General features: G+C 43.8%; 1 protein-coding gene and 1 long non-coding RNA gene across 5 annotated transcripts; one reads left to right on the top strand and one right to left on the bottom strand.

The window, feature by feature from the left end:
• Nucleotides 1-618: 618 nt before the first annotated feature.
• Nucleotides 619-20,221, bottom strand: LOC117662573 (uncharacterized). 4 transcript variants are annotated; one of them, XR_015731747.1, is made up of 9 exons: nucleotides 20,037-20,221; nucleotides 18,394-18,473; nucleotides 16,501-16,629; nucleotides 12,342-12,425; nucleotides 10,574-10,672; nucleotides 9,673-9,695; nucleotides 7,669-7,775; nucleotides 1,056-6,447; nucleotides 619-994 (listed from the first exon to the last, which is right to left on the bottom strand). XR_015731747.1 is itself a non-coding variant. In XM_034412026.3 (8 exons), exons 2-8 carry the CDS (start codon nucleotides 18,433-18,435, stop codon nucleotides 4,838-4,840), a joined length of 2,094 nt encoding a protein of 697 aa, XP_034267917.2. In that variant the 5' UTR covers nucleotides 18,436-18,473; nucleotides 20,037-20,221; the 3' UTR covers nucleotides 619-4,837. The 4 variants fall into 4 exon arrangements, 2 of the variants coding, with proteins under 2 accessions (XP_034267917.2, XP_034267916.2); XR_009622497.2 differs by lacking the exon at nucleotides 20,037-20,221 and adding an exon at nucleotides 19,647-19,999; XM_034412026.3 differs by having other exon boundaries at nucleotides 619-6,447.
• Nucleotides 20,222-20,281: 60 nt separating this feature from the next.
• On the top strand, nucleotides 20,282-25,389 carry LOC148115856 (uncharacterized). Its single transcript, XR_015731778.1, has 2 exons — nucleotides 20,282-20,575; nucleotides 23,062-25,389. It is a non-coding gene; the product is annotated as an uncharacterized LOC148115856 (long non-coding RNA).
• The last annotated feature ends 2,178 nt before the right edge of the window (nucleotides 25,390-27,567 follow it).

Raw genomic sequence — 27,567 nt, 5'->3', positions numbered from 1 at the left:
TAAATAATAACAAAGGCAGGATATTAATAAATAAAATAAATTGTATTTTCTGGAGTAACATGATATGCAAACATCTTTAGGATTTAGGGTTTATATCCAATCTTATTTAATTTCTGAGATATGCATATAAATGCGTACACTGGGCGGCATGGACACTGCGTATTGATAATGTTGCAAAGATTACGGATTTTTATTTTTTTAAATTTTTATTAGTCATATTTCTATGCCGCCCACTCTCCGAGGACTCTGGGCAGCTTACACCAAAGACAGTATACTAAATAGCATATTGCCCCCAACAATCTGGGTCCTCATTTTACCCACCTCGGAAGGATGGAAGGCTGAGTCAACCTTGAGCCGGTGAGAATTGATCCGCTGATCTGCTGAACTAGCAGTCAGCTGAAGTAGCTGCAGTACTGCACTCTAACCACTGCGCCACCTTGGCTCTTTGGCAAACAATGCATTCAAAATCTGCAGATTGGGTTTAGGACTGGACTACAGACAAAAGGAGAAGCCGTCTCAAATGGAACGATTCATATGTCCTGAAAAAATAGGATAAAAAAAGCGAATCTGGATGATGAGGAAGACACCAAGGCCAAGATGGATGACAAGGCAGAAGAATTTTGGCATGTTAAGAGATCATTTTATTATTTTTTTATTAACGCTCAAAAATAACGAAGAAAAACCAAGAGCCCAAGTGAGAGGCGAAACAAAGCATATTCACACTGAAAGCAAAGCCAGAAAGCTGGGGAGAAGGAAACCCCGCCCCCCCCATAAAAAATAAGAGCATTACAAAAATGTAAAAAGGGTGTGGGGGGGGGAGGATTATTTGGATACCGGAGCAATATTCCAGAGCAGGAGACGAGACCAAGGAGACCTCCCTGTTTCTAACAATATACAATTCATACAGGTAGGTCTTGCTTATAGTCAGAAAGGTGGCTTTACATAAACCCCAATACGGTATTTTTCAACCTTGGCAACTTTTAAAGTGGGTGGACTTCAACTCCCAGAATTCCCCGTGGCTGGTTGGGGAATTATGGGAGTTGAAACCCACTCACCTTCAAATTGCCAAGGTTGAGAAGCACTGCCCTCATATGAGAACACAACGGATGTGAGGCAGAGTGCCAGTCCCCCAGGGTTTAAATATTCAGTGTAAATTTCACAATTTCTGAAAGCATGGTAAAGTCCTTACGATAACGTGCCTTTTTTAAAGTACCCAAACTAACGGAAGAAGCCCGGGAGGAAGGCATTGCTTGTACCTATATTAGATTTTGTAAAAAAAAAAAAAAAAAAAAACAGAGAAAAAAGAATTTTCTACTGCTGAAGACAGCATCAGATCATAGGAGCCTATACAAGCATCATATACAGGGTGATATTTGACATCAGGGGTCAGCAATCTTTCCAGATTCCACAAGAGTGCTTACAAAATAATTATTAAAAAAAAAAAAAGAAAGAAAGGATACCCAATCTCACAAAACATCAAGTAATTGTCTATGGCTGTCTAAAATCTTATGTGATGTCTCGCAAGAATACGGAAATTTCATGATATGTAACAGCCTTGCAAAACATCAGCTCTTGCAGACATATTAAAAAAAAATTTTTTTAACCACGGTTATTTTCAGATGTACCGACAGAAGAGAATCCTTGGTGCTCTCTGAGCTTGGCTGCTTTCTTGCAGATCTTACATCACCCTACTGGGTAACCTCATCTGTGCTAAAAGGGGTAAACCCCACATCCTTCCAGCACTGATGGTGTTACCTAGTTGGGTGACGGAAGTCTGCAAGAAAACCACCAAGCTCATAGTGCACCAAGGACCTCACATTTTCAGATGCACTTTATGTATGAGTGGTGAAAAGCCATCACTGACTTTCTCTATTAAGAGTCGTTGTGACAGTGTGTTTAGAAAGCTATAAAGCAAACTAACTCTGCCCACTGCCAGCAGTTCGAGTCTTACCTGCTCAAGGTTGACTCAAGTCTTCCATCTTTCCGAGGTCGGTAAAATGAGGACCCAGATGGTTGGGGGGGCAATATGCTGAGTCTATAAACCGCTTAGAGAGGGCTGTAAAGCAGTATATAAGTCTAAGTGCTATTGCCAGTGCTATATTAACCCAGCCTGGATACTCCCAGTTGTTTTCAACTCAATTCTATTCACATTCACCCTAACTCTAACGATAGGAAGCCATAAGCCACAATCTGGACAAACCAAGGTTGGGGATGGACACTTGGACAGTTATATATGGCTTAAGTTGCCAAGTGAAACAATTTGGCAAGGTATAATTTCTGTGACAGAACCACACACACACACCTCTATGTGTGCGTCAACACATTGAATAAAAATGCAAAAGAATGGTCTGTGCAGTGAATTTCTTGGAAGGAAATAAGCATGGATTGGCAGATTGGGGAATTCTGGGAATTGAAGTCAACAAGTCTTAAATTTTGGAGATTTCTGATCTAAAGGAACCTCTGTCCTACAGACGTCATTGTTTTTTTTAATGATTTCACTTCACAAGGAATCCCAGTTGCCTTCTTGAAGCAAAATTCCTCACGAAATTCATGAGGAGTTTTGCCTCATGTGAGGAAAAATTCTTTTGTGGAGACATTTTCCCCCCCTCTTCTACAGAACTTCAGGACACTTAAACTGGTTTACAACTGGATTCAACCAGGGGTGGCCAACGCAAAGCTGATGTCTTATAAAGCACCCCCCCCTTTTCTTTTGCAGAGCAAGGTGGCAATTATCAAAGCTTTACCCAGAACCATTTGAGAGGAAAAGTTATGGATGCCCTGAAGTTGTTTACTGTTTATCTATGTACAATCTACCTACCTGGAGTGAACGTTTAGTTTAGTTTAGTTTAGTTTAGTTTAGTGAAGGAGAGGGACAGGTAGAAGAGAGGGGGAGAGGGAGGGAGAGAGAGGGGGAGGGAGAGGGAGGGAGCGAGAGATGGAGAGAGAGAGAGGGAGAGGGAGAGGGAGAGGGTGAGAGAGAAAGAGAGGAGAGAGAAAAGGTTACAGGTCAGGTTTGAAGTGCGAAGTGGTTAATGGATGGCTTACATTACTGTAGGACAGTGGTTTTTTTTTTAAAACTTTGGCAACTTTTAAAATGGGTGGACTAAGGTTAGGGCAGGGGTGAAATGCTCCCGGTTCGGATCAGATCGCCTAATCCCGTAGTGATGGCGGTGGGTGGTTCAGAGAACCGGTAGCAAAAATCCCTGCGCCCCTCCACCATGCCCAGCTGAGTCACACGATCATCAGAGGCTTTCTTTTTCTTTTTTTACTTTTCAAAGCATTTTTTCGTCAGAAGAGGTTGTAGAAAAAATGCTTTTAAAAGTAAAAAAAAAAAAGCCTCCGATGATCACGTGGCTCAGCTGGGATCGTCAGAGGCTTTTCAAAGCATTTTTTTTCTGCAACCTCTTGGCTGAAGAGGTGAGAAAAAAAATGTTTTGAAAAGTCTCTGACGATCCCAGCTGAGTTGCCTGATCGGTAGAGGCTTTTCAAAGCATTAGAAAAAATGCTTTGAAAAGTTAAAAAAAAAAAAAGTTGGCCACACCCACCCAGTCACATTACCTCACCTACCAAGCCACGCCCACAGAACTGGTAGTAACAAATTTTACATTTCACCTCTGGGTTAGGGTTGCTGAGGAATTCTGGGACTTGAAGTCCACCCATCTTAAAGTTGTCAAAGTTGAGATACACTGCTGTAGGACAAACATGAGGAAAAATAGTGCCTAAATGGGTTTATTTACTGCAAATAGTACAAGAGGTAGCCTTGTACTAGCCCCCTGAGCTACTAGCTTTCCACTTCCAGGGAGTTAAGTGCAAAACTGTTAAAATTTCATTTTTTCCCTCTCTGGCAACAGAGCCACACCTTCTTGATGTACCTAGAACGGCTTTCTTGAAAAAGATTTGTGTTCGGACGTGTGTTTTCCTGCAATCTCCTTTTACGGGGTGCCTGTCTGGATAGCTGCCTCTCATTCCAGCCATCTTGCAACGGGATGTTCCCACGTTAATTGGGATGTCCTACCAAATCACCCTCATTTCATCCAAAGGGAGAGAAAAAGCTCGTACTTCTATCTAGCTATCAATTAAATAATAAAAAAAACCTAGTCAGCTGAGTTTGTTATCTAAAGCAAATGTGAAAAGAGACAGGAATCGAATTAATTGCTCAAGGTCCAATGTGACCAAACCAGTTTTCCTCCATTAATGTCCCCTCCTGTAATTTTTGCTGCTGTGCCACTAATTTTTGACACAAGGCAAACAACAGCTCTGCGCTCAGGCAGGCTGACTCAAGCCCGGTTCCAAGTGTTCCACGTGCATCCATTAGGATTTAGTGAGGTAAAGTTCTTTACAGCTCAAATCCATTGAAAAGTTGAGCACAGTTCATTTAAAAAAAACCTTTTGTGAAACCGAAGACTCTTCGGATAGGCAGCAAGGGGGCCCGTGGATCAAAAATGAGAGCCTCAAAGACGCGTCCCATGGTTCCTCTGCTATAGACCCAAATCTCCAGTTGATCAGAAACTGCATTTTAGGCCCTGGGTAGCAAAGGACGATACTAAAACTTCAGGCATTCTCTTTCATTTTCGTGTCCATTTGATTCTGGTCCTCTCTGCATTTCCAGTTCCCCTCCAAAGGGTCTGAAATGAGCCTGGTTTGGCAACAGGAACCAAAACTGTGATGGCCATCACATCTGCGGGGAAGGCATTCAGCTGCCCACAGTCACGGCCCGTCGACAAAACTGGTCCTCCGTCGGCTGCAGCACAGTCCCTTTCCGCTCCATCTGAAGAGGAAGACGACTTTATGACCGGCAAAAAATCAGAACACCCAAGGCCCAGCTGGCCTCACCCATTCATATCTTAGTGCCGTCGTTTTGTCCCGCTCCTTCGGCTATTTCCAGATCGGCCTCTTCCGATGCCTGCGACAGATCCGACATCAGGCTCAGGTTCACGCACTCAGGACACTTCTCCGGAGACTCCGCGGCCGAAGAGAAAATCTTCCCGCAGTCGGCACAGATGAAGGAGTTCAGGTCCAAGTGACCACGTTGGTGCCGGAGGAGGGCGGCCTTAGCTTTGAAGCAGCTGCCGCACTCCGGACAGACGTAGGGCTTCTCACCGGTGTGGGTCCGCTCATGGGCGATGAGCTGCGAGCTCTCCCGGAAGCCTTTGCCGCAGCCCAGGCACAGGTAAGGCCGCTCGCCGGTGTGGGAGCGCTCATGCGCCACCAGGCTGGAGCGCTGGATGAAGCCCTTCCCACACTGGGGGCAGACAAAGGGCTTTTCTCCGGTATGGGTCCGCTCATGTTTGCTGAGGCTGGAGCGGACACTGAAGCTCTTGGCGCAGTAGAGGCACTGGTAGGGCTTCTCGCCGGTGTGGGTCCGCTCGTGTGCGATGAGCTCCGAGCTCCAGTTGAAGCCCTTGCCGCACTCCAGGCACTTGTGGGGCTTCTCGCCCGTGTGAGTCCGGATGTGGGCCATGAGGTGGGAGTTTTGGCTGAAGCTCTTCCCGCACTCGGAGCAGGTGTAGGGCTTCTCCCCCGTGTGGATGCTCTGGTGGCGGATGAGGTCGGCGCTCAGGCTGAAGCCCTTGCCGCACTCCAGGCACTTGTAGGGCTTCTCCCCCCGGTGGCTCTTCTCGTGGAGGACCAGGGTGGCCTTTTGGCTGAAGCTCTTCCCGCACTCCAGGCAGGAGTAGGGCTTCTCGCCCGTGTGGCTTCGCTCGTGGATGATGAGGCTGGAGCGCTGATTGTAGCTCTTCTCGCACAGCAGGCACTTGTAGGGTTTCTCCCCTGTGTGGGTCCGTTCATGCAGCTGCAGGTGGGAGCTCTGGCTGAAGCGCTTGTCGCAGTGCGAGCACTTGAAGGGCTTCTCCCCCGTGTGGGTCCGGCCATGCGTGTTGAGGGTGGAGCGTTTGCCAAAGCTCTTCCCGCACTCGTTGCACTTGTAGGGCTTCTCCGCCGTGTGGGTCTGCTCGTGCAGCTGCAGGTGGGAGCTCTGGCCGAAGCCCTTGTCGCAGTGCAAGCACTTGAAGGGCTTCTCCCCCGTGTGGGTCCTGCCGTGCGTGTTGAGGGTGGCGAGTTTGCCAAAGCTCTTCCCGCACTCGTTGCACTTGTAGAGTTTGTCCACCGGCAGTGGCTTCTCCTGAGACCGAAACTCCACCATGCTGGAGCTCAGGCCCGACCCAAACGTTTTGGAGAGCTCCTGGCCTTCCCTCTGGAGGAAACTCTGCTGCACCGCAAACTCGCTGAAGTCAAAGAAGCCCCCGCCGAACGGGATCGAAATTGGAGCTCTGGCTTCCAGCAGACAATCCACCGTCCTCGAGGGGCTGTCCAGGGCTCCCAACTGGCCCCCGATGCTGGGGGTAAAGCTGACTTCGTCTCCGCCCCACATCATCCTGTTCAGTTGCAGCCGCTCCGAGCCCCCGGGCAAACAATCCCGTTCCTTATTTTGGTTCCTCCATCCAGCTGCAGAAAAACAAGAGAAGGAAGTCAAAAAGTTCCCGACCAAGTCAAGGAAACGGGGAGACACCAGTTAAAGAAATGTGGCCGGCTGGGGAATTCTGGGAATTGAAGTCCTCACCTCTTAGGACTGCCAAGGTTGAGAAACACTGAATTAGGTGTGGCAGAAGAGAGCCAATTTGATTTTTTTGCTAAAGGCACAGGGTTAGAAATCAGCAGATTGCGAATTCTAGTCTTGCCTTAGCTGGTTTGAGTGACTTTGGGCCAGTTCCTCCTTCTCAATTGCTCAAAACAATGGCTATCAACCTGCCTTCCATTGAGGACCTGTATACTGCACGAATCAAAGAGGGCTGTGAAAATATTTATAGACCCCTCACATCCTAGACATAAATTGTTTCAACTCCTACCCTCAAAACGACGCTATAGGGCACTGCACACCAGAACAACTAGACACAAGAACAATTTTCCTCCAAACGCCATCACTCTGCTAAACAAATAATTCCCTCAACACTGTCAAACTATTTATTAAGTCTGCACTACTATTAATCTTCTCATCTTCTCATCGTTCCCATCACCCATCTCCTCCCACTTATGACTTTATGACTGAAACCTTGTTGCTGGTATCCCTACGATTTATATTGATATTGCTTTCTGATTGCTTATTTGTAACCTATGACTATCATTAAGTGTTGTACCTTATGATTCGTGATGAACATATCTTTTATTTTATGTACACTGAGAGCCTATGCACCAAGACAAATTCCTTGTGTGTCCAATCACACTTGGCCAATAAAAATTCAATTCAATTCAATTCAATTCAATTCAATTCAATTCAATTCAATTCTAGTCTAGTCTAGTCTAGTCTAGTCTAGTCCAGTCCAGTCCAGTCCAGTCCAGTCCAGTCCAGCCCAGCCCAGCCCAGCCCAGCCCAGCCCAGCCCCAGCCCCAGCCCCAGTCCCAGTCCCAGTCCCAGTCCCAGTCCTATTCTATTGGCCAGGGCAAAACGTCACCAAAAATGTTGCCAAGAACACTGCAGGGACTTGGGCAGATAGTTGTCAAGATTCAAGACTAACTGAAAGGCAGGAAAAAGCAAAGCAAAACAGAACAGAACAGAAAACCTGACTGGGCCAAGGGAGAGACTAAGAGCCCACTGGAAGCCAAAGCATCACCAGAGCCTCCTGGGACCGTATGATGCCCCCACAAACTCTGAACAAAAGGGAGGCCGACCTTTGAGCCGCAGGATCATTTCTTGGAATACGGTGCTGTTCTGACACAAATTGCCGTATCTCTGCTTGATCTCCTCTAGTCTCCCAGCCAGCGGTTCATCGTCTTCTCTGAGGAACCCGACGAGAGAAAAGGAGAAAAGGAATTAACACGATCGACTCTGGAACAAAGACATGATCACAAAGTGCAAATTTAAATGGTTTGAGTTCATAAAGACTTCTTGCTGCTCTCTTGAGCTTGACGTTTCATTACCCAACTCGGTAACAGCCTCAGTGTGAGGGAAGGTGGGGCTTGCTGCCTTTTATACACAATAGCATGCCCTGCCGTTTTGGGTAGGGGCGTACATGTACGACCGCAATTGAGCCCAAAATTTCTGTTGCTAAGCAAGACAGTTGTTGAATGAGTTTCCTCCCCGTTTTAGGACTTCTTTCTTTCTTGCCACAGTTGTTAAGTGAAACACTGCAGTTGTTAAGTTAGTAACCCGGTTGTTAAAATGAGTCTGGCTTCCCTGTTGACGTTGCTTATTAGAAGGTCGCAAAAGGGGATCACGTGTTCTTGGCACATTGCAACCGTCCTAAATAGGAATCAGTTGCTAAGAGTTCGAATTTTGAACATGCGATCACGGGGGATGCTGCTGCAACAGCCATAAACGTGAAAAAAAGTCACTTTTTTCAGTGCTGTTGCAACTGCAAACGGTCACTAAATGAATGGTTGTAAGTTGAGGAGTTATCTTTAGTTTCTTCCTTCCTTCCTCTGCCAAGAAGGAAACGACACCCCATCCAAAACTGGCAAGGAAAACTACTACATATAAACAGGCAGCAAAACGCACACTTCCCCACACAGTGATGCTCCCCAGTCTATTGAAGCCCCCATCAACCCTGGAAGGTCAAACCACTGTATATAAAAGAGGGAGCAAAACCCCACACTCCTTCACACTGGTGGTGTTACCTAGTCAGATAATAAAACGTCTGCAAGCTTACATCCAAACTCAAGAGAGCACCAAGGACTCCACAGTTGAACCCTGAACTACAGAGATTCTCCTCTATTGCAAGGAAGGAGTGAGAAGAAACTTGAAAGGGCAGGAGAAAAAGACAACATCTAAACCAGGGTGGATAAAAATCAATGATTTTTTTAAAAAAATCAAAAAAAATCAGATTTTTTAAAAATTTAAATCGGATTTTTTTGATTTTTATCGAATTTATTTTAATAAAAAACTTTTGGGGTAAAAATCTATCATAAGATAGTTTTCTATTTAAGGTACATAAATAATTTAGTTTATTCAGCATGAAATGGAGCTTAGTTATGTAGCATGAGGCTGTATATTCTGCAACATTGGGACTATCGGTGAGTCAACAGTGGGTCAAAGGAGTAGCAGAGATGACAGTTGCTCTTTAAAAATTATGATTTAAATCGAGTTGATTTAAATCAAGCCTTTTTACTAGTGATTTAAATCATGATTTGAATTGTAATTTAAATCAACTCGATTTAAATCAAATCCACCCTGATCTAAACCATGGGCCATGAGAACTGAACTGCTGATCCTGCCAAAGGCTGATTTTGATTACTAGTGCTTTTTCTGCACTAGTAATCAATTTATTGCACTTGCAATAAATACATCTTATGAACCCGAACATTTAACTCATCACTGCGAGATCCCAAGTACAAGTCTGAGTTCCTACAGTAGGGGGAGATTTATTTTTGAGCCTTGGGTGAAACCGTAGAAGAGCAGGCAAAACTGGCGTGGGGGGGGAGAGTAAAATGTGTCATTAGCTTAGAATCATTATGTTGCCGTAAGCGGTTCAAGTCCAGCCCCCCTTCCTTAAATTCTGTTGACTTTTACCTGGTGCAGATTCAGATTTGAACGTTAGTTGGGTAGATTTTTGTGTATAGACTTGAGCAGTATTTCTGAACTGCAATTTAACTTATGGCCCTGATCTTTTGCACCTGACAGGAAACCCGGCAGAGATGCCGTGAACAAAGGCAATTTTAAAAAACTCCAATTCTTACCTGCTCTCAATACTTCCAGACTCCTAGGGGAAAAGAGAAACATAATTATACAGACAGAAAAATCTACTTAGGAAGTCCAGCAAAACTAAATGGCCATGGAATTATTTCACTGGTACAGGATATCGCAGCAGTAGCAATTTCTTTACTTTTGAGTTTTAATGTACCGTATTTTTCGGAGTATAAGATGCACCTTTTTCCTCCCTAAAAGGGGGTGAAAATTTAGGTGCATCTTATACACCAAATGTAGCCCCGCCCATCCACTGGCCCCCACCCTTTGGCCTCTGCCTCGCAGCAGTTACCTCCTTGCAAGCAAACAGCAAGAAAAAACAGCTCCTTTCAGCTTCAGCACGGCCTAATTAGCACAAGTTGATTGGATCTGCCTCCCGACCTCAGCTGATTTGCTCTCAGCTGTTTTGGGCAGGGCTCTGCTGCTTGCTGCAAAGTGATAAATTGCTGGAGCAGATTTTTTTTCCCCTTGTGCTCATCAAGCTATGCTGAAAACGAAAATGAAAGTAAAGCAGGCTGTTTGCTGTTTGCTACAAAGAGGCAAAATTTCTGGGAGGCAGAGGCAGATTTCTTTTTCTTGTTTTCCTCACCAAAAAAGGTAGGTGCGTTTTATACTCTGGTGCGTCTTATACTCCGAAAAATACAGTAAATTAAAGTTAATTTCCTTTATGCCTCTTTTTGCTTTAAAGTTCGAACAAAACCAGTAGCAATAAAATTTCATATAAGCCTGCACAAAAATATTACACCATTGAAGAAAACATCTAGTTTGGTCTGAATTCAAGGTAAAATTCCAGAAATCAGATGGTTTTATTTTATTTTATTTTTTTTAAATCTGAATCATGTTGAGATCAGATGCACAAGATGGACAGGCAGTTTCAATACCATAAAGACATACCACTATCTCCTCACTGCTGTTCTCTTCCTTGTCCTCTTCCTCTTCTTCCTCATCTTCTTTCACTTGACTCAGATCAATCATGTCTGAATCAGGCTGCACCTTCCATTAAATAAAACTGTATTAATAGAAACCCATGAGGACTTTCTCTGTTTCCGGTTTTCCATCCCCCAAATGAAAAAAGCTATCGGTTTCTGCTTAAAGACATCCAGGAAAACATTTTACATCCCAAAGAAATCAATGGATTTCAGGAAAGGAAGAATTTGAGCTAGGCAAAGAAATAAAAACCTTGAACAGATTAGAGCATCTTGGTTTCAATAGCATTTACGCTTTATATACCCCTTTACGGTGCTTTACAGCCCTCTCTAAGCGGTTTACAGAATCAGCCTATTGCCCCCAACAATCTGGGTTCTCATTTTACCCACCTCGGAAGGATGGGAGGCTGAATCAACCTTGAGCCCTGGTGAGATTCAAACTGCCAAATTGTAGGCAGCCAGCAGTCAGCAGAATAGCCTGCAGTACTGCACTCTAACCACTGGGCCACCCATGGCTTCAAGAAGAGCTCTTTCAGACTTCCTGATTCAACTTCTACTCTACTTGCTTTTAGTAAGAATGGAACAGGGGAGGGAGGCAGAGAAGGAGGGAGGGGGGAAAGATAGAAGAGAGAAAGAAGAAAGGGAAGGAGAAGGGGAATGGAAAGGAGGGAGGGAAGGAGGGAGGGAGGGGAAGAGAAGAAAGGAAGAAAGGAAAAGGAAAGGAAGGAAAGAGGAAAGGAAGGAAGGAGGGAAGATGGTAGAAGGAAGAAAAGAAATGGGAAAGGGAAAGGGAGGGAGGGAGAGAGGGGAAGAAAGAAGAATTGCTTAACGCATTGTAAGCCGCCCTGAGTCTCCGGAGAAGGGCGGCATATAAATCAAATTTAAAAAAAAAAAAAGGGGGGGGGAAAGCAAGGGAAAAGGAAAGGGGAGGGGAGGGGAGGAAGATAGAAAAGGAAGAAAGGATATGAGCCTGGATAGCTCTGCAGACAAAGGCACTGTAATTTAACACCAGCTGTCTGCAATTAAAAGTAAGTTCGAATCTCGCCAGGCTCAAGGTTGACTCAGCCTTCCATCCTTTCTAAGGTAGATGAAATGAGGACCCAGTTTGTGGGGGCGATAAGCTGACTTTGTATAAAATATACAAAAGTATGAAGGCTATTGCTTAACGCACTGTAAGCCGCCCTAAGTCTCTGGAGAAGGGCGGCATATAAATCAAATAAAAAAAAAAAGGGAAAGGGAGGGAGGGGAAGAAAGAAAGGAAAGGGGAAGGGAAAGAGAGAAGAAAGGAAAGGGGAAATGGAAGGGGGGAAGGAGGGAAGAAGGAAATCTAAGAATATAATGTTTTATGAGAAAGGGGAGATGCAAATGTGACATTTTAAGAAAACCTGATGCTAGAGTCTCCTTTCTAGGATGCTAGAAGCTCCCTAGGGAGAATCATCGGAGCCGGTACCTTCCTCTCAATTCCAGAGCCAGGTGGGGCTGTAGAGAAGGGGCCGGACATGGGAGTCTACAAATCCAGGTCCTGTTTCTCTCTCAAGTACCAAAACTCACTGTCTAGTCCCTCTTGCTTAGCCCAACCCACCTCACAGGAGTATTATGCACTCGAGTTCCTGAATGACAGGCAGAACGTAAGTAAATAAAAAAATAGCCTCTATTTTGCTCCAATTAATACAATTGCAGTTTGAAATGAACATAAAATCTGCCTGCCAACCTAGGGAGAAATTATTCTAAAATACCTCCTTGTGGTTTGTGTCCTCCTCTTTTTCCGTCACCAAGGCCTTAACGCTCTCACCCTGATCCATTTTAATCCCCTGCAGCTCCTTATAAGAAAACAAATGGACGAAATAGGGGGAAAGAGACTGTTAACATCTGAAAAGCTATCTCCAATCAGAACAAGCATGGATATTTTGAGACGGCAAGATTTCAACAAACAACAGGCTTGTAATGTACTGGTTCCATTGTACAATTCCGGCATTGAAAGCCCAGAATCGCTTTGGGTGGTGAGATGGCCGGCGTATAATTTAATAATAGAAGTAAGTAAATATTTTAGCAATTACTGGAGGAAGTGTGTGAGATTGTGAGCACATTGGGGGGAAGTGTGTTAGAAGCTTCTCTCCCAAATTACAACCCAGGTGGAATGAAAGCTGGGGAAGAAGCATTGCAAACAGCTCCAAGAGACCATCTTGATGAACTTGCTAGAAATAAGTTTGGGATATTCCTCTAGAAACAAGGCTGGGTTCTAGATTCCACCCAAGTGAGCACCAAGGATCCCATCCTGGAATCAAGTCTACTTTTGATTTCTTCAACTTTCCTCAACCAACTACTGTATTTTTCGGACTATAAGATGCACTTTTTTGTCTCCCAAAAGGGGGTGAAAATGTCTGTGCATCTTATAGACCGAATATTGCCGAAGCCCCGCCCACCTGCCGGCCTTTTTTTTTTTTTTTTTTTGCCTCCACACGCCCCATTTTCGGGCTTTTTTTCGGCCTATTATCAGGGCTTTTTTTGGCCAATTTTTTGAGGCTTTTTTCAGCCAGTTTTTGGGGCTTTTTTTCGGCCTGTTTTCAAGGCTTTTTTTGGGCCTTTTTTTCAGAAAAAACAGTCTGAAAAAGGCCTCATAAATGGGCCACAAAATCCTTGAAAACGGGCCGAAAAAATCCTTGAAAACGGGCCGAAAAAAGCCTTGAAAACGGGCCGAAAAAAGGCTAGAAAACGGGCCCAAAAAGGCTAGAAAACAAGCAGAAAAAAGCCTTGAAAATGGGCCCAAAAAGGCTGGAAAAGCCCCCAAAAAAGGCCCGAAAATGGGGTGCGCAGAGGCCAAAAACTTTTTTTTGTTGATTTCCTCTTCTAAATTTAGGTGCATTTTATAGTCAGGCGCATCTTATAGTCTCAAAAATATGGTATATAGTGTTTGACATCTGACTTGGAAACTTTAAAAGGAATTGAACAGAATAACAGGGTTGGGGGGGACCTTTGAGGTCTTCTAGTCCAACCACTGGCATAAGCAGGAGATCCTGTATCATTTCAGACAAGTGGCTGTCCAGTCTCTTCTTAAAAGCCTTCAGCGATGGGGCACCCACAACTTCCTGAGGCAAGTCATTCCACTGGTTAATTGTTCTCACTGTCAGGAAATTTCTCCACAATTCTACATCGGTTCTCTCCTTGATTATTTTCCATCCTTTGTTTCTTGTCCTGCCTTCAGGCACTTTGGAAAGGACTCTTCTTTGGGGCAGCCCCTCACATACTGGAACACTGCTATCATGTCACCCCTAATCCTTCTTTTCATGAAACTAGACATCTCCCTCTTCATTGGTAGTGAGTTCATTAAGGTGGCGTGTCTCTTGGAACAATTCAAAATGCTTGTTCCCAGATTTCTTGCAAAGTGCTGTTTATGAAATAATGTCAGCCCTGCAAGGCAGATCAGACTAAGAAACCAGCGCTGGGGAATTCTGGGAGTTTAAGTCTTTAAGACATCTTAAAGTTGTCAACTTTGAAATTATTGAGTCTGTCATCTGCACCTCTGTAACTGTCTGGTTTGGTTCCGTAACCCAACAACACAGACAGAGGATAATTAGAACTGCAGAAAAAACAATTGCTACCAACATGCCTTCCATTGAGGACCTGTATACTGCACGAGTCAAAAAGAGGGCTGTGAAAATATTTACAGACCCCTCATATCCTGGACATAAACTGTTTCAACTCCTACCCTCAAAACGACGCTATAGAGCACCGCACACCAGAACAACTAGACACAAGAACAGTTTTTCCCCCGAACGCCATCACTCTGCTAAACAAATAATTTCCTCAACACTGTCAAACTATTCACTAAGGCTGCATTACTATTAGTATTAGTCTTCTCTTAGTTCCTATCACCCATCTCCTCCCACTTATGACTGCATGACTGTAATTTTGTTGTTTGTACACTTACAGTTTATATTGTTTCCTAGTATGATTTGATTGCTTATTTGTACCCTATGAATTTAGGGCATTTTCATTCAATTGACCAGACTAGCAAGATTCTCAGCATTGTTACGTTTAGTCAGTAAAAGGACAAAGCATTTTGCTAGAATAGTGGAGAGAAAATCACTATAGAGCAGGGGTGTCAAACTCTATTTCATTGAGGGTTGCGTTAGGGTTGTGTTTGACCTGGGGGGGGAGTGGCCTGGAGGGGGGGCATCGCCATTTCGACATCACTGGCATCGGGGGCACCTATGGTGGCTGGGGGGCTCCTTCCTTTTCTTCTTTTTCCTTCCCTCTTCATTCTCCTTTGTTCTCCTCTTTCCTTCTTTTTCCTTCCTTGCTCTCTTCCCATCTTTCCTTCTTTTTCTTTCTTCTTTCTCTTTCTCCTTTCCTGTCCCTTCTTGGATGCTCAAATGCAAAGTGGCAAACATTTCTCCTTTTGTTTTGTTTTCCTTTTAGTTTGTTTTGCTAGCCCTCTGCCAGTGAAAATGGAGCTTGGGGGGCCATGTGCGCCCCCCCGGCCCCATTTTTGGCCGCTATGACCTCCTTCAGCCCTCTGCCAGCGAAAGCGGGCTCCCTGGGCTCTGTTTTTGCTGGCAGAGGGCTGCAGGAGGCCACCGTGGCTGAAAACAGAGCCAAGGGGCTGCTTGCAGTCCTCCTGGGCTCCGTTTTTGCTGGCAGAGGCAACACCGGACGGTCCGTCACTGTTTTCAGGGCTCCCCCCTGGGCCAGATCTAAGCACCCCACTGGCCAGATCTGGCCTGCAGGCCTTGAATTTAACACCCCTGCTGTAGAGTAAATGGGGGGAAAAAAGCACCCGGTAATTATTTTTCTGCAAGGGAAGGGAGCTTCAACACCACACATCTTTACTTAGTTTTGTATCATGCTTTTCCAGCTTCATCCATGGAGCTGTTCCATCACTCTGGCATGTGCCAAGGAATTTGAAAAATGCAGCTGAAGCCTCCAGAAGCAGGTTTAGGATAACTCAGCATGGGCAATTCGCTGGAGTCAACTTGCTGTGGGACAAGGGTTACACTAATATCAAAGAAATGGTGGAAGAGAATCTGTTCTGCTCCAGCTTCGGTCCCCAAAGAACACAGCACACACAAAATCTGTACAAAACTTAAATTTACTAAAATAACTCAGTCTTTTCCAAAGAAAGGCTGTTAATAAACTTCCTTAACAGCCTATAAGAAACCAAAGATAAAGTAATCACAAACTTACTAAGGTTGGCAGAAAGCCCAGAAGCAATTTGCAGAGAATCCAGACGCGAAGGAGAGTGAACTAAAGTTGTTCCCTACAATTTGCTTCAGTCGGCGTTCCTTCTTAAATAGGCTAAGGGAGTGGCCAATTAGCCCCAAGCATTACTCTCAAGGAGACCTCCTCCTGAGGAGCCACTCCTGCCTTTTGGCAGCTCTGCGCGCCCGTGCATCGAGAAGAGACTCCTCCTCCACATCCTCTTCACTTAAAGGAGCTTCTGGAGGTTCTGAAGGCCCTGGCTGAATCCCTGCCTCTGGCACATCTTCTCCAGCCTCCTCATTGTCTGACTCAAGTGCCAGCTGCACAGGCTGCTGGCGCAGCACCACACCAGCCTCCTCGCTGTCAGAATCGGCTACAGGCCGCACAGGCCGCTGACGGGCCACAACAAGAATCATTAAAGTTCAGGACAGAATGAAATGGGAGCAACAAAAATTCAAATAATTTTAAAATTATTTCTAAACACTTAAAATTGAATTGTTAAAATTGTCCCGTGGTGAGTTGGCCACGGCATGTTGGCCATACCAAATCGTCCCATTCTGTCCAGAGGCCCCTAAGAGAACTCTTCTCAATGTTATCTCTGGAACTTTTGCACTCATCACTTCCTAAAGTGGATCACACAACAGTGCAGAATTAGGGTGTGTGTGTGCAGAAAGGAAATGGGAATGTGATTCCTACCTGTAAATCATCCTTGGTCGATGTGGACTCATTTTTGTTATCTTCTGTTATCTTTTTCTCGCTGTCTTTCACCTCCTGACTATTACGTCCCTCCTTCTGTCTTTCTTTCTTAAGGTTTACAAGACTGTCCTAAAGAAAGAAGAAATAAATCCCAGAAGGATTGCAAGAAATATTCCAGTTTTTGTAAGCTTTGCGTTGTAGGTTTTGCATTTAGCTCCAAGCAGTGGTTCTTTTATTTTTCTTCTTCTAACACTTCTATCTATGGTTTATTCTACGGTTCTTTCCCCTTTTCAAGTTTCTTGTATTGAGTGAAGGATGCCCCTTTGAATTTTGTTTTCCCAACAGACATTTCTAATTTGACTGATCTAATAAATAACATACACACTTCTGTTCAGCTAATAAAACCAAATAGTACACACAACCATTGCTGGCATTGTGGACACTTAAAATGTGGTTGGTATGTTTGGAACTGGCTTCATGCAAGCTGCAAATCCAGCTATTAGGCCACATAAACCATGGTTTATGGCTTTGTGCACTCAAGCCATTGTGATTTGTTCAGTAAAACTCTTTTTTTAAAATTTGCCTTCTCCGGAGACTCAGGGCGGCTTACAATGCGTTAAGCAATAGCCTTCATACTTTTGTATATTTATACAAAATCAGCTTATTGCCCCCACAAACTGGGTCCTCGATTTACCTACCTTAGAAAGGATGGAAGGCTGAGTCAACCTTGAGCCTGGTGAGATTCGAACTTACAGTAATTGCAGACAGCTGGTGTTAATCACAATGCTATCAGTCTGCTGAGCCACCAGGCCCTGGTGCATTACATGCATTTGAGCATGTGATCACCCAATCAATCCCAATTTTCAGCAATTCTTCAAGATCTCTGGCCTAAGTGGCCAGTTTTCCCATTAAGGTGACATCTCACTGGGATCAAAGATTGTCTTCAGGCATTGCTGATCTGTGCCTCTTTTCCAAAATGAGTGGATACAAAAGATTAGAAGATTATCCTATCACAATTTAGCCTTTTGCTCGTCCCAGGATTGGGGGCAGAGAAGAATTTGGGATGTAAAAAGCTGCACTGGGCTTTAAAGCTGGATGGGAGGGAGACCATGCCTGGTATTACTTGCCATTTAAAATGAGCAGCGCAAAGAAAAACACTATTTGTTTGCAAGGCCCGTTCTAGAGACGTTTTGGTGTGACAGGCGCCTCACACTCTGAAGTTTTCATCCAAGACTCTTGTCACGCACTTCTTCACAAGGATGTGAATTTTCTGAGCTGGGGAAGTTTTAAAAAAAAGGCACAGGTTCTTTAAAACACAGTATTTCCCAATCTTGCAACTTTAAGATGCATGGATTTCAACTCCCAGAATTCTGGCTGGCTGGAGAATTCTGGAAGTTGAAGTCCACATGTCTTAAAGTTACCAAAGTTGAGAAACACTGTTTAAGAAGCAGACAACAGATGTAGAGAGTGCATCAACACACACTTCTTGTTTTTCATCAATTCCTCTTCTGTTCTGCATAAATCATACTGCCAATTTCTGTGATCTTTTAATGCCTCAGGGATCTTGTCTACAATATCTCAGACTGCCATTAGAGGGCAGCAAAGAGACAGAGACAGCTGCCACCTAGTGCGCCCTTATGTCTCTGCAGCCCAGATCTGGTGCTCTAATTTAGATGGAAAATTTAGTGTCTGAATCTCTAATCATCTGCAAGCAAAGCCGGTCATCTTTGCCCCAGATCTACTGTCACATCACAAGTTAACAGTTAATTTCTACAGATTGCAAAAAAAAAAAAAAAAGAGAGAGAGAGAGAGAGATACATTCTTTTGTCTTAAGGGATCAGGGATCTTCCCTCCACTGATCAGGACCCCTCTTTCTTCTTCCCAAATTCTTACTTGCATTTTGTCCTCCACAGTCTTGTCGATTCCAACATTCATGGTAAAACTGTTTCGATCTTCGGCAAAAAACGAGGCGACTGGAAAAGAAAGGAAGGGAGAGAAGACAAAAAAGCAGTCAGGAAAGATGTTTGAAGGGATGAATATAAAAAGGGAAAGGAAAGAAAAAAAATGAAGAACGTGGGAAAAGCAATTGTCCCACTATGACAAAGGAAGTGACTGACAGAATATTTGCAACATAACACATAATACAACGTAGTAATATAATATAATATATTCTAAAAATAGAATATATAATATGTAATATGTCATATGATATTCTAAATGTAATATGTTCAAATACAATACAAATATAATAAATATATAATACAATAAATATAATAGTATAGTATAATATAATATAACATAGCTCAGCAGACTAATGCATTGTAACTTAACTCCAGCTGTCTGCAATTATTAAGTTCGGAATCTTGCCAGGCTCAAGGTTGACTCAGCCTTCCATCCTTTCTAAGGTAGGTAAATAGAGGACACAGTTTGTGGGGGCAATAGCTGACTTTGTATAAAATATACGAAAGTATGAAGGCTAGTGCTTAACGCATTGTAAGCTGCCCTGAGTCTCCGGAGAAGGGCGACATATAAATCAAATTTTAAAAAAATAGTATAGTATAGTATAGCATAGCATAGCATAGCATAGCATAGCATAGCATAGCATAGCATAGCATAGCATAGCATAGCATAGCATAGCATAGCATTAGTATAGTATAGTATAACATAGTATAACATAACATAACATAACAATATAATATAATATAATAAATATAATTATAATAAATATAATATAATATAATATAATATTATATAATATATTATATTATAATATAATATAATTATAATTAATATAATATAATAAATATAATATAATATAATATAATATAATATAATATAATATAATATAATATAATATAATATAATATAATATAATATAATATATCTCTTTAAAAAAAAAGGAAAAATGGTGCTCCTCTGGGCTTTTCCATCAAGTTAACCACACCATCAGCAAAGGCCGATATGTGGCACTTCGGCTTGCCATTCCGAGGGGGGGGGGCAAAAAGAGCGCCTCTGAGCATACGCAGAGTGCTATTCTCCCTTTAAAGAGCGGGCAGCCCAGTTATCAGAAGGGGAGAAAAAAAGAAAAGAAAAGAAAAGAAAACGAGCATGAAAAGATTAAGCTATATAGGATTTTTCCCCCCCACCTCCAATGTTGGGAGAAGGAAAAAGAAAGAAAAAAAAAAGCGTCTTGCAAAGATGGGCAGAAAGTATTCCAGCCTCTCCTCCTGCTGTGCCCAAACACCAAACGCCCGGTCTTTCTTCCTCCCAAGTCAGATAATGGAGACCGAAACGGGGAGAAGAAGAAGAAGAAGAATTAAAAGGGCCGTCCCAGCAACGGAGGGCGATGCAAGAAAGAGCAAAGACGAGATCCCTTCCGAGCATGTGCAAAGCGCACTTCCTTCCCCGCAATATCACGCGCAAAAAGACTGTCGGGTGGAGGGGGGGAGAAAAGAGAGGCGGCCGCAATTCGGGCGAGGTGGGTGGGAAAAAAACGGCCTCTGAGCATGTGCAGAGTCCCTCTTTTCGCTCTTCACCTCCGGGCGTGGTTTTCCAGCAGGCCGGGAAGGAGGCCTTTCCCTTTCAAGAAAGGCGGACGCGAGGGACGGCGGGGCGAGGAGAAGCGGGGAGGGAAAGCGAAGGGAAAGGGCGTCCCTCCAGGCAGACGCTCGGCCCGGCCCTCGCCATTCCTTTCGGGGCGGAACGTCTTAACACTGAAAACTTGAGGCCGGTCGGACGCTTCTTTGGCTTACCCCACCACCACCCCACTCCGGAGGGAACCCTGGGAGTTGTAGTTCGGGCTCCTCAGGCGGGCTGTCTTTCGGGGGGCCCTTCGCGGACTGCATTTCCCAGGATCCCGCGCGAGCGAAAGTGGTTCGCGGCTGACAATGCCCCTCCATTCCATTCCCTCTGCGCGCGCGCGCCCGCGGCCGCCTGCTGCAAAGAGCCCGGCTTTGCTTGCAAAGCAAAAAAGGCGATTTTTCTTCGCTGCAGATCCGGAACCTCGGGGACTCGGGTGGAGAGGAGGCCGGCTCGACTACCGAATTAGGATCGCGCCGTTCAAACTTGCCGCGAGGTATAGACAGCATTCTAAAAAGCAGAGACATCCCCCTGCCAACAAAAGGGCGTATAAGTCAGGGTGGATTTGATTTAAATCGAGTCGATTTAAATCACGATTTAAATCATGATTTAAATCACTAGTAAAAAGGCTTGGTTTAAATCAACTCGATTTAAATCATAATTTTTAAAGAGCAACTGTCATCTCTGCTCCTCCTTTGACCCACTGTTGACTCACCGATAGTCCCAGTGTTGCAGAATATACAGCCTCATGCTACATAACTAAGCTCCATTTCATGCTGAATAAACTAAATTATTTATGTATCTTAAATAGAAAACTATCTTGCAAAAGTTTTTTTATTAAAATAAATTCAATAAAAATAAAAAAAATAAAAGAATCCGATTTAAATCAAAAAAATCCGATTTTTTTGATTTTTTTAAAAAAATCATTGATTTTTATCCACCCTGGTATAGGTCAAGGCTATGGTTTTCCCAGTTGCAATGTATGGCTGTGAAAGTTGGACCATAAGAAAGGCTGAGCGCCAAAGAATGGAGGCCTTTGAACTCTGGTGCTGGAGAAGGTTCCTGCGAGTCCCTTGGACTGCAAGGTGATCAAACCGGTCAGTCCTAGAGGAGATCAACCCTGAATGCTCTTTAGAAGGCCAGATCAAGGGTGAAATGCTCCTGGTTCGGACCGGATCGCCCGATCCGGTAGCGATGGAGGCGGGTGGTTTGGAGAACCGGTAGCAAAAATCCCTGCTCCCCCCCCATGCCCAGCTGAGCCGCACAATCATCAAAGGCTTTCTTTTTACTTTTAAAAGCATTTTTTCTACAACCACTTCGGCCAAAAAAATGCTTTTAAAAGTTAAAAAAAAAAGCCTCTGATGATCATGTGACTCAGCTGGGATCATCAAAGGCTTTTAAAAGAAAAAAAACCCTTTTTTTCTTTTAAATGCTTCTGACGATCCAAGCTGAGTTGCCTGATGGTCAGAGGCATTTAAAAGAAAAAAAGTCTCTACCGATCAGGCAACTCAGTTCGGATTGTCAGAGCCTTTTGAAAGCATTTTTTTAACAACCTCTTCTCTGAAGAGGTTGTAGAAAAAATGGTTTTAAAAGTTAAAAAAAAATTGGCCATGCCCACCAAGTCACATTACCTCCCCTACCAAGCCACGTCCACAGAACCGGTAGTAACAAATTTTAGATTTCACCCCTGGGCCAGATCCTAAAGATGGAACTCAGATACTTTGGCCACTTAACGAGAAGGAAGGACTCACTGGAGAAGAGCCCAATGCTGGGAAAGATTGAGGGCAAAAGAAGAACGGGACAACAGAGAATGAGGTGGCTGGATGGAGTCACTGAAGCAGTCATAGTAATTATGGGAGCAACATGGCGCTCACATGTAACACCTCTTCTACGCGAGCTGCACTGGCTTCCGGTGGCCTTCTGAGTGCGCTTCAAGGTGTTGGTTCTTACCTTTAAAGTGCTCCATGGCTTAGGACCTGAGTACTTACGAGACCACCTGCTGCAACCGATAACCTCCCACCAACCAATACGCTCTCACAGAGTAGGCTTACTCATAGTACTATCATTAAAACAATGTCGTCTAGTAGTTCCAAGGGAGAGAGCCTTCTCTGTGGGGGCACCTATTCTTTGGAACAAAATACCCCCTGGAATACGAATAATCCCAGATCTTCGCACTTTCCGACGTGCCCTGAAGACCTTTCTGTTTCAGCAAGCAGGGCTAGCATAAACATCTAAATTCTATGCCAAGGTCTTAGCAGATACACTAAGTTGACTCAATTTATTATTTACTGTTTATAAATATATACATATATATATATATATTATATGTATATGAAATCTTCTGTTCACCGCCCTGAGAAGGGCGGTATAGAAATTCAATAAATAAATAAATAAATAAATAATAGTGAGCTTAAATGGACTCCAGAGGATGGTAGAGGACAGGAAGGCCTGGAGGAACGTTGTCCATGGGGTCGCGATGGGTCAGACACGACTTTGCAACTAACAACAACAAAAGGAACCTGGGACTTTGCAGCGTGCACTCACCGTTCGCAGGGATGCAGCAGGATAGGTAGTCCTCGACTTGCAGCAGTTTGTTCAGTGACCGTTTGGCAGTTGCAAGGGCACTGAAAAAAAAGTGACTTGGGGCCGGTTTGTTTTCACACTTAACGACTTGCGGCATCCCCGTGATCACATGATCAAAAGTCAACTGGGTTCATATTTATGACGGTTACGGTGTCCCAGGGTGACGTTATCCGCTTTTGCGACCTTCTGACTAACAAAGTCAATGGGGAAGCCAGATTCACTTAATGACGATGTTACTAGTTTAACAAATGCTACGGTTCGCTTAGCAAGTGTGGCAAGAAAACTCGTAACGTGGGGGGGGCAAAACTCGCTTAAGAAATGTTGCACTTAGCAACAGAAATGTTGGGCTCAGTTGTGGTCGTAAGTAGAGGTCATAACTATCTGTACTCTCTTCTATAGATAATCCTCAATTTACAACCACAATTGGGAGCACTAATTCGAGGAGCACCTTCTACCTTCGGAATAAGCGAGGCTGCTTTCTCATCCCAGCAAGGAGTTGCAACAATGAGTCTCCATTCCCCAGGGCCCTCTGATGATCAGTAGAAGCGGGTCGGGAGAGAGGCTTCCAGAGGGGTAAGGAAGGGTTAACAAAGCAAATCCCCCCCCCTTCCTTGCAATGTTGGGCCCTGTATCTGCTAGGACTATGGAACAGGTAGAGGTTCAACAGGTGTGATCACCTCAACACGTGTGAAGTGACCTCTTCGGTTTCCTAGTGAAATAGGAAACTTTCAATGTTAACTTACTGTGTTTTATTATATTGTACGTTATATTGTAAGGTGCCCAATTCATTCTAGGATACAGTCAGTTATTATAAACATATAGTGTCAGTGTATTTGTCTAGAACAGTGATGGCTAACCTTTTTGCCGTCGCGTGCCAAAAGCGGGCGGAGGGGGGGATTGCGTGCACGTGTGCCCACACCCATAATTCAATGCGCCCCATCCCCCCCACACATGCATGCATGACCTCCCAACTTTTGGCACGTGAGGGCCCGGTAGGCCCATTTTTTGTCCTCCCCAGGCTCCAGAGGCTTTCTAGGAGCCTGGGGAGGGCAAAAACAGCCTTCCCAACCCACCCACCCCCTGGAGGCCCTCCGGAGGCCTGGAAACAGCCCGTTTCCCAACTTCCGGTAGGCCCAGAAGGCCTGAAAATCAGCTGGCCAGAGCGCACATGCGTGCTGGACTGAGGTAGGGCAACGCTCGCGTGCCCACAGATATGGCTCCGTGTGCCACCTGTGGCACCCGTGCCATAGGTTCACCATCATGGGTCTAGAAGGTGCCACAGAAGGTTACTTTTCTTACATAATATTATCAAGACACTGTAGACACTATTCTGTACAGGATCTCATGGTGGTCTTCCATCCCAGTACTAACAACGTCCAGTACACAAGTGATCTGCCACTGACATTCTCTTTGACTTCCCAACATAGTCTACCCTACACAGTAGCCCTAGGTGATCTATTTAAGTACTGTAGCTAGGGTTGATGATATATAGCTTTTCAAGAGCAGCCGAGGCTGCTATGAAAAATAAAGTAAGTGCCACCAGTTTTAGTGCGATTTACTCCTAAGTAAGCAGTGTAAGATTGCAGCCTGATTCTAAGCAACAATTGTCTTCTCAGGATAGAAGGCCACGATTTGCAACAAGGTTGGCATGCGGCACTCTGGCGGGATAGTAAGTAAATGGTTTACTCCGCACTACATAAGGAATATTCTAATTCGGAGTTGGGAGAAGCTTAGTAAAAAATATTATACTAAAGTACCCTGTTGGATATCATCTCTAGAAGCATTGACCTATCCTATACTATTTAACATTGTGAAAAAGTCAACAAAAGTCCTCCAGGGGGAGGGCCTTCTCTGTGGGGGCACCCACTATCTGGAACGAGCTCCCCCCAGAGATACGGAGGATCCCGGATCTGGGCACTTTCCGCCGTGCTCTTAAGACTCACCTATTCCAACAAGCTGGCCTGGCCTAATTTTCTCCCCTGTTTTAAAATTCTTTTAAATCAAAATTTTAATCTGTTTTAAATTATTGGGATTTTTAATTGTCTCGGGCTAAATTATTTAATCTGGTTTTAATTATGTTCTTAACTTTTGTATCTATATATTTTATTTTGTGCCTGTTCACCGCCCTGAGTCCTTCGGGAGTAGGGCGGTATATAAATCTAATAAAACAAACAAACATAAAACAAACATATAAAGATCTGTTGAATGAGCGAGGAGAACTAAAATCAAGACAGGAGCTAAATTCTCAGGGATCTCAGTTAGATTGGTGGATTTATCTGCAGGTCCAATCAAAATATAAAAGTGATCGAGATGGAAGTGGCATAAATATTGACCTGCAGGAGCTAGATAAAATTTTGATGGGTCAGGAAAAGGGTATGATCTCTAAATGTTACAAATTGTTGATGAGGATAGAGATTGGCGAAGAAGTAGTAAAGGACACGATGATAGCCTGGGGGAAAAATTTTGGCTACCCAATCTACTTTGAAAAATGGCAAGAGATTTGGTGAGGAAACATGAAATTGGTAGTATCTACTACATACAAGCAAAATATTTATAAGATGCTATATAGATGACATCTCCCGCCAGACAGACTGGCAAAAATGTTTGCTGGACAGTCCGCCAAATGTTGGAAATGTGGATTTGAACGTGGTACTTATTATCATCAATGGTGGATGTGTCCAGAGGCAATTAAATTTTGGGAGAAAATTAAAAAATGGCTAAAAGAAATTTTAAATCAGGAGTTTGAATTATGACCAGAGACATGCTTGCTCGGCTCTAGATCGGAAAACATTAAAAAAGATTCGTGGTACCTTGCATTACATATCCTTACTGCAGCGAGAATAACATTTGCTCAGTTCTGGAAAGACAAATATATCCCACCAGATGAAGCAATAATAAAAAAGATACTAGATTGTGCGGAAGCAGATAGACTGACGAAAAAATTAAAAGACAAGAGACCAAACATCAATATGTCTCTTGGGAAAAATGGTATCTTTGGCTATCGAAAAGAAGACAATAATCAGATTAATATAAACAGCTGTTGTATATATTGAAAATACTTTACTGTATATATATAGAGTGAGGTTGGATAGATTTGATTGGTTTATAAGTTTAAAATAGGTTGTTCTGTCTCCCCCGGACTGTATTATGAATCTATTGTATAGGTTTACGCTACATATTAGTTTATTAATGTATTGTTTATATTCATTTATGTTTTTTGTTTTGTTCTGTCTTGTTCTTTCTTCTGTTCTTTTTTGTCTTCTTTTTAATTATAAATGTAAATAAAGACTATAAAAAAAAAAAGATTGCAGCCTGATGATAATGAAACAATTAATACCTGGACAATTTCAGTCATTAGATAAATAGCTGGAATACTGGACTAGAGTCACTAGCCCTAAAGTCCTGGGCAGGAAGCACAGAATAATAATAACAATAATTGCCCTTCATCCACCCAGCAATGTTGACCGACTCTACTTACCGAGGGAAATAGGTGGGTGTGGAATATTGCAAGTTCACCAGATGGTTGAAAGCGGGGGAGGGGAATTGGAAGAATATCTGAAGGACAGATGTACAAAACAGAGGTTGAGACTTTGGGGAAAAAGTGCAAAGAAGAGCAGCTAAGATGATTCAAGGCCTGGAGACTAAAACATATGAAGAAGAGTTTGCAGGTTTGGGGTATGGCCAGTCTAGAGAAAAGGAGAATAGTGTCTAGAGAATACAGTATTCTAGTTGTCAGTGTCCCAGCACTGACATATAATAAAGGGAGGAGAAGCCTGAACTTTTGCCTGCTAAATCCCTTTGAAGATTCTGTCTCCTCGGAGATGGGGAGGGGGGAGACATTCCTGTGATCTGACGAAGAAGGAATCAGGAAAGTGACTTGGAAGATAGCCAATGAGAAGCAGAGAATTGGGGATCGGAAAGGGAGGGATTGGGGGGCAAAGGTCAGTACTGACCTCGAAAGAGTCAGGATCAGATTGCTGTGCTCGAATAAAGAGAAAATTTCCTTAAAGATCGGCAGTTTGGAAATTCATTTATTTTGAGATAGCATCGAAACCTGACACTAGTATTTTGAGGGGCTGCCAAAAAGAAGAGGGGGGGGTTCAACCTAGTCTCTAAAGCCCCAAAAGGCAGAAGAAGAAACAATGGATGGAAACTAATGAAGGAGAGAAGCAATCTGGAATTAAGGAGAAACTTCCTAATGGGGGAACAATTAACCAGTTGAACAGCTTTGCCTTCAGACGTTGTGGGTGCTTCATCACTGGAGGTTTTTAAGAAAAGACTGGGCAACCACCTATCTGAAATGGTATGTGTCTCCTGTTTGAGCAGGGGGTTGGACTAAAAGACCTCCAAGATCCCTTCCAACTCTATTCTAATTGATTGATTGATTGACAGTGAAGAAGATGCACTGAAGCTAGTATACCAGGAAGCCTTACTGAGTATTGCAGAGACCAAACTGGCCTACAAGGAAAACCAAAAGAACGGAAAGGAGGCATGGAAAGAGAAAAGTGCATTAAAAAAAAAATAGATGTTATTAACGGCCTAGCAATAGCCAAGAGCAGGAAAGTTACGGAAAGAGACAGAGGGACTAATTCTAGCTGCACAAGACCAAGCCTTCGGAACAAATGCATACAAAACCAGAATCGAGAAGACGGCGACGGATAGCAAATGCCGCCTCTGCGAAGGCGCTGAAGAAACAACGGACCAACTAGCTAGGTGCTGCTGCAAGAAGATTGCACAGAATGACCACAAACCACGATATGACGAAGTAGCAAGAAGGGTGCATCAGAAGATCGATACCGTTGGCCTGCAAAGCAAGAACCGGTGGGACCACAAAATAAAGAAACGGGAAATGAAGCAGCTCTGGGATTTTAGAATTCCTACAGAGAAGCACCTGCCACCCCAAAT

Source organism: Pantherophis guttatus, chromosome 2 (assembly GCF_059756535.1).
Source record: "Pantherophis guttatus breed Tessera chromosome 2, ASM5975653v1, whole genome shotgun sequence".
Classification (NCBI taxonomy): Eukaryota; Metazoa; Chordata; class Lepidosauria; order Squamata; family Colubridae; genus Pantherophis; species Pantherophis guttatus.
This window is presented reverse-complemented; position numbering and strand designations above follow the sequence as displayed.

What these genes read in the sequence shown, in the direction of transcription:
- LOC117662573 (XM_034412025.3), bottom strand. Translation starts at nt 19,884, where the DNA reads ATGCTCGGAAGGGATCTCGTCTTTGCTCTTTCTTGCATCGCCCTCCGT. An exon ending in TCTGGAAGTATTGAGAGCAG is followed by an intron (nt 7,776 to 9,672) that starts GTAAGAATTGGA and finishes CGGGTTCCTCAG; the next exon opens with AGAAGACGATGAACCGCTGG. An exon ending in AATGATCCTGCGGCTCAAAG is followed by an intron (nt 6,448 to 7,668) that starts GTCGGCCTCCCT and finishes GTTTTTCTGCAG; the next exon opens with CTGGATGGAGGAACCAAAAT.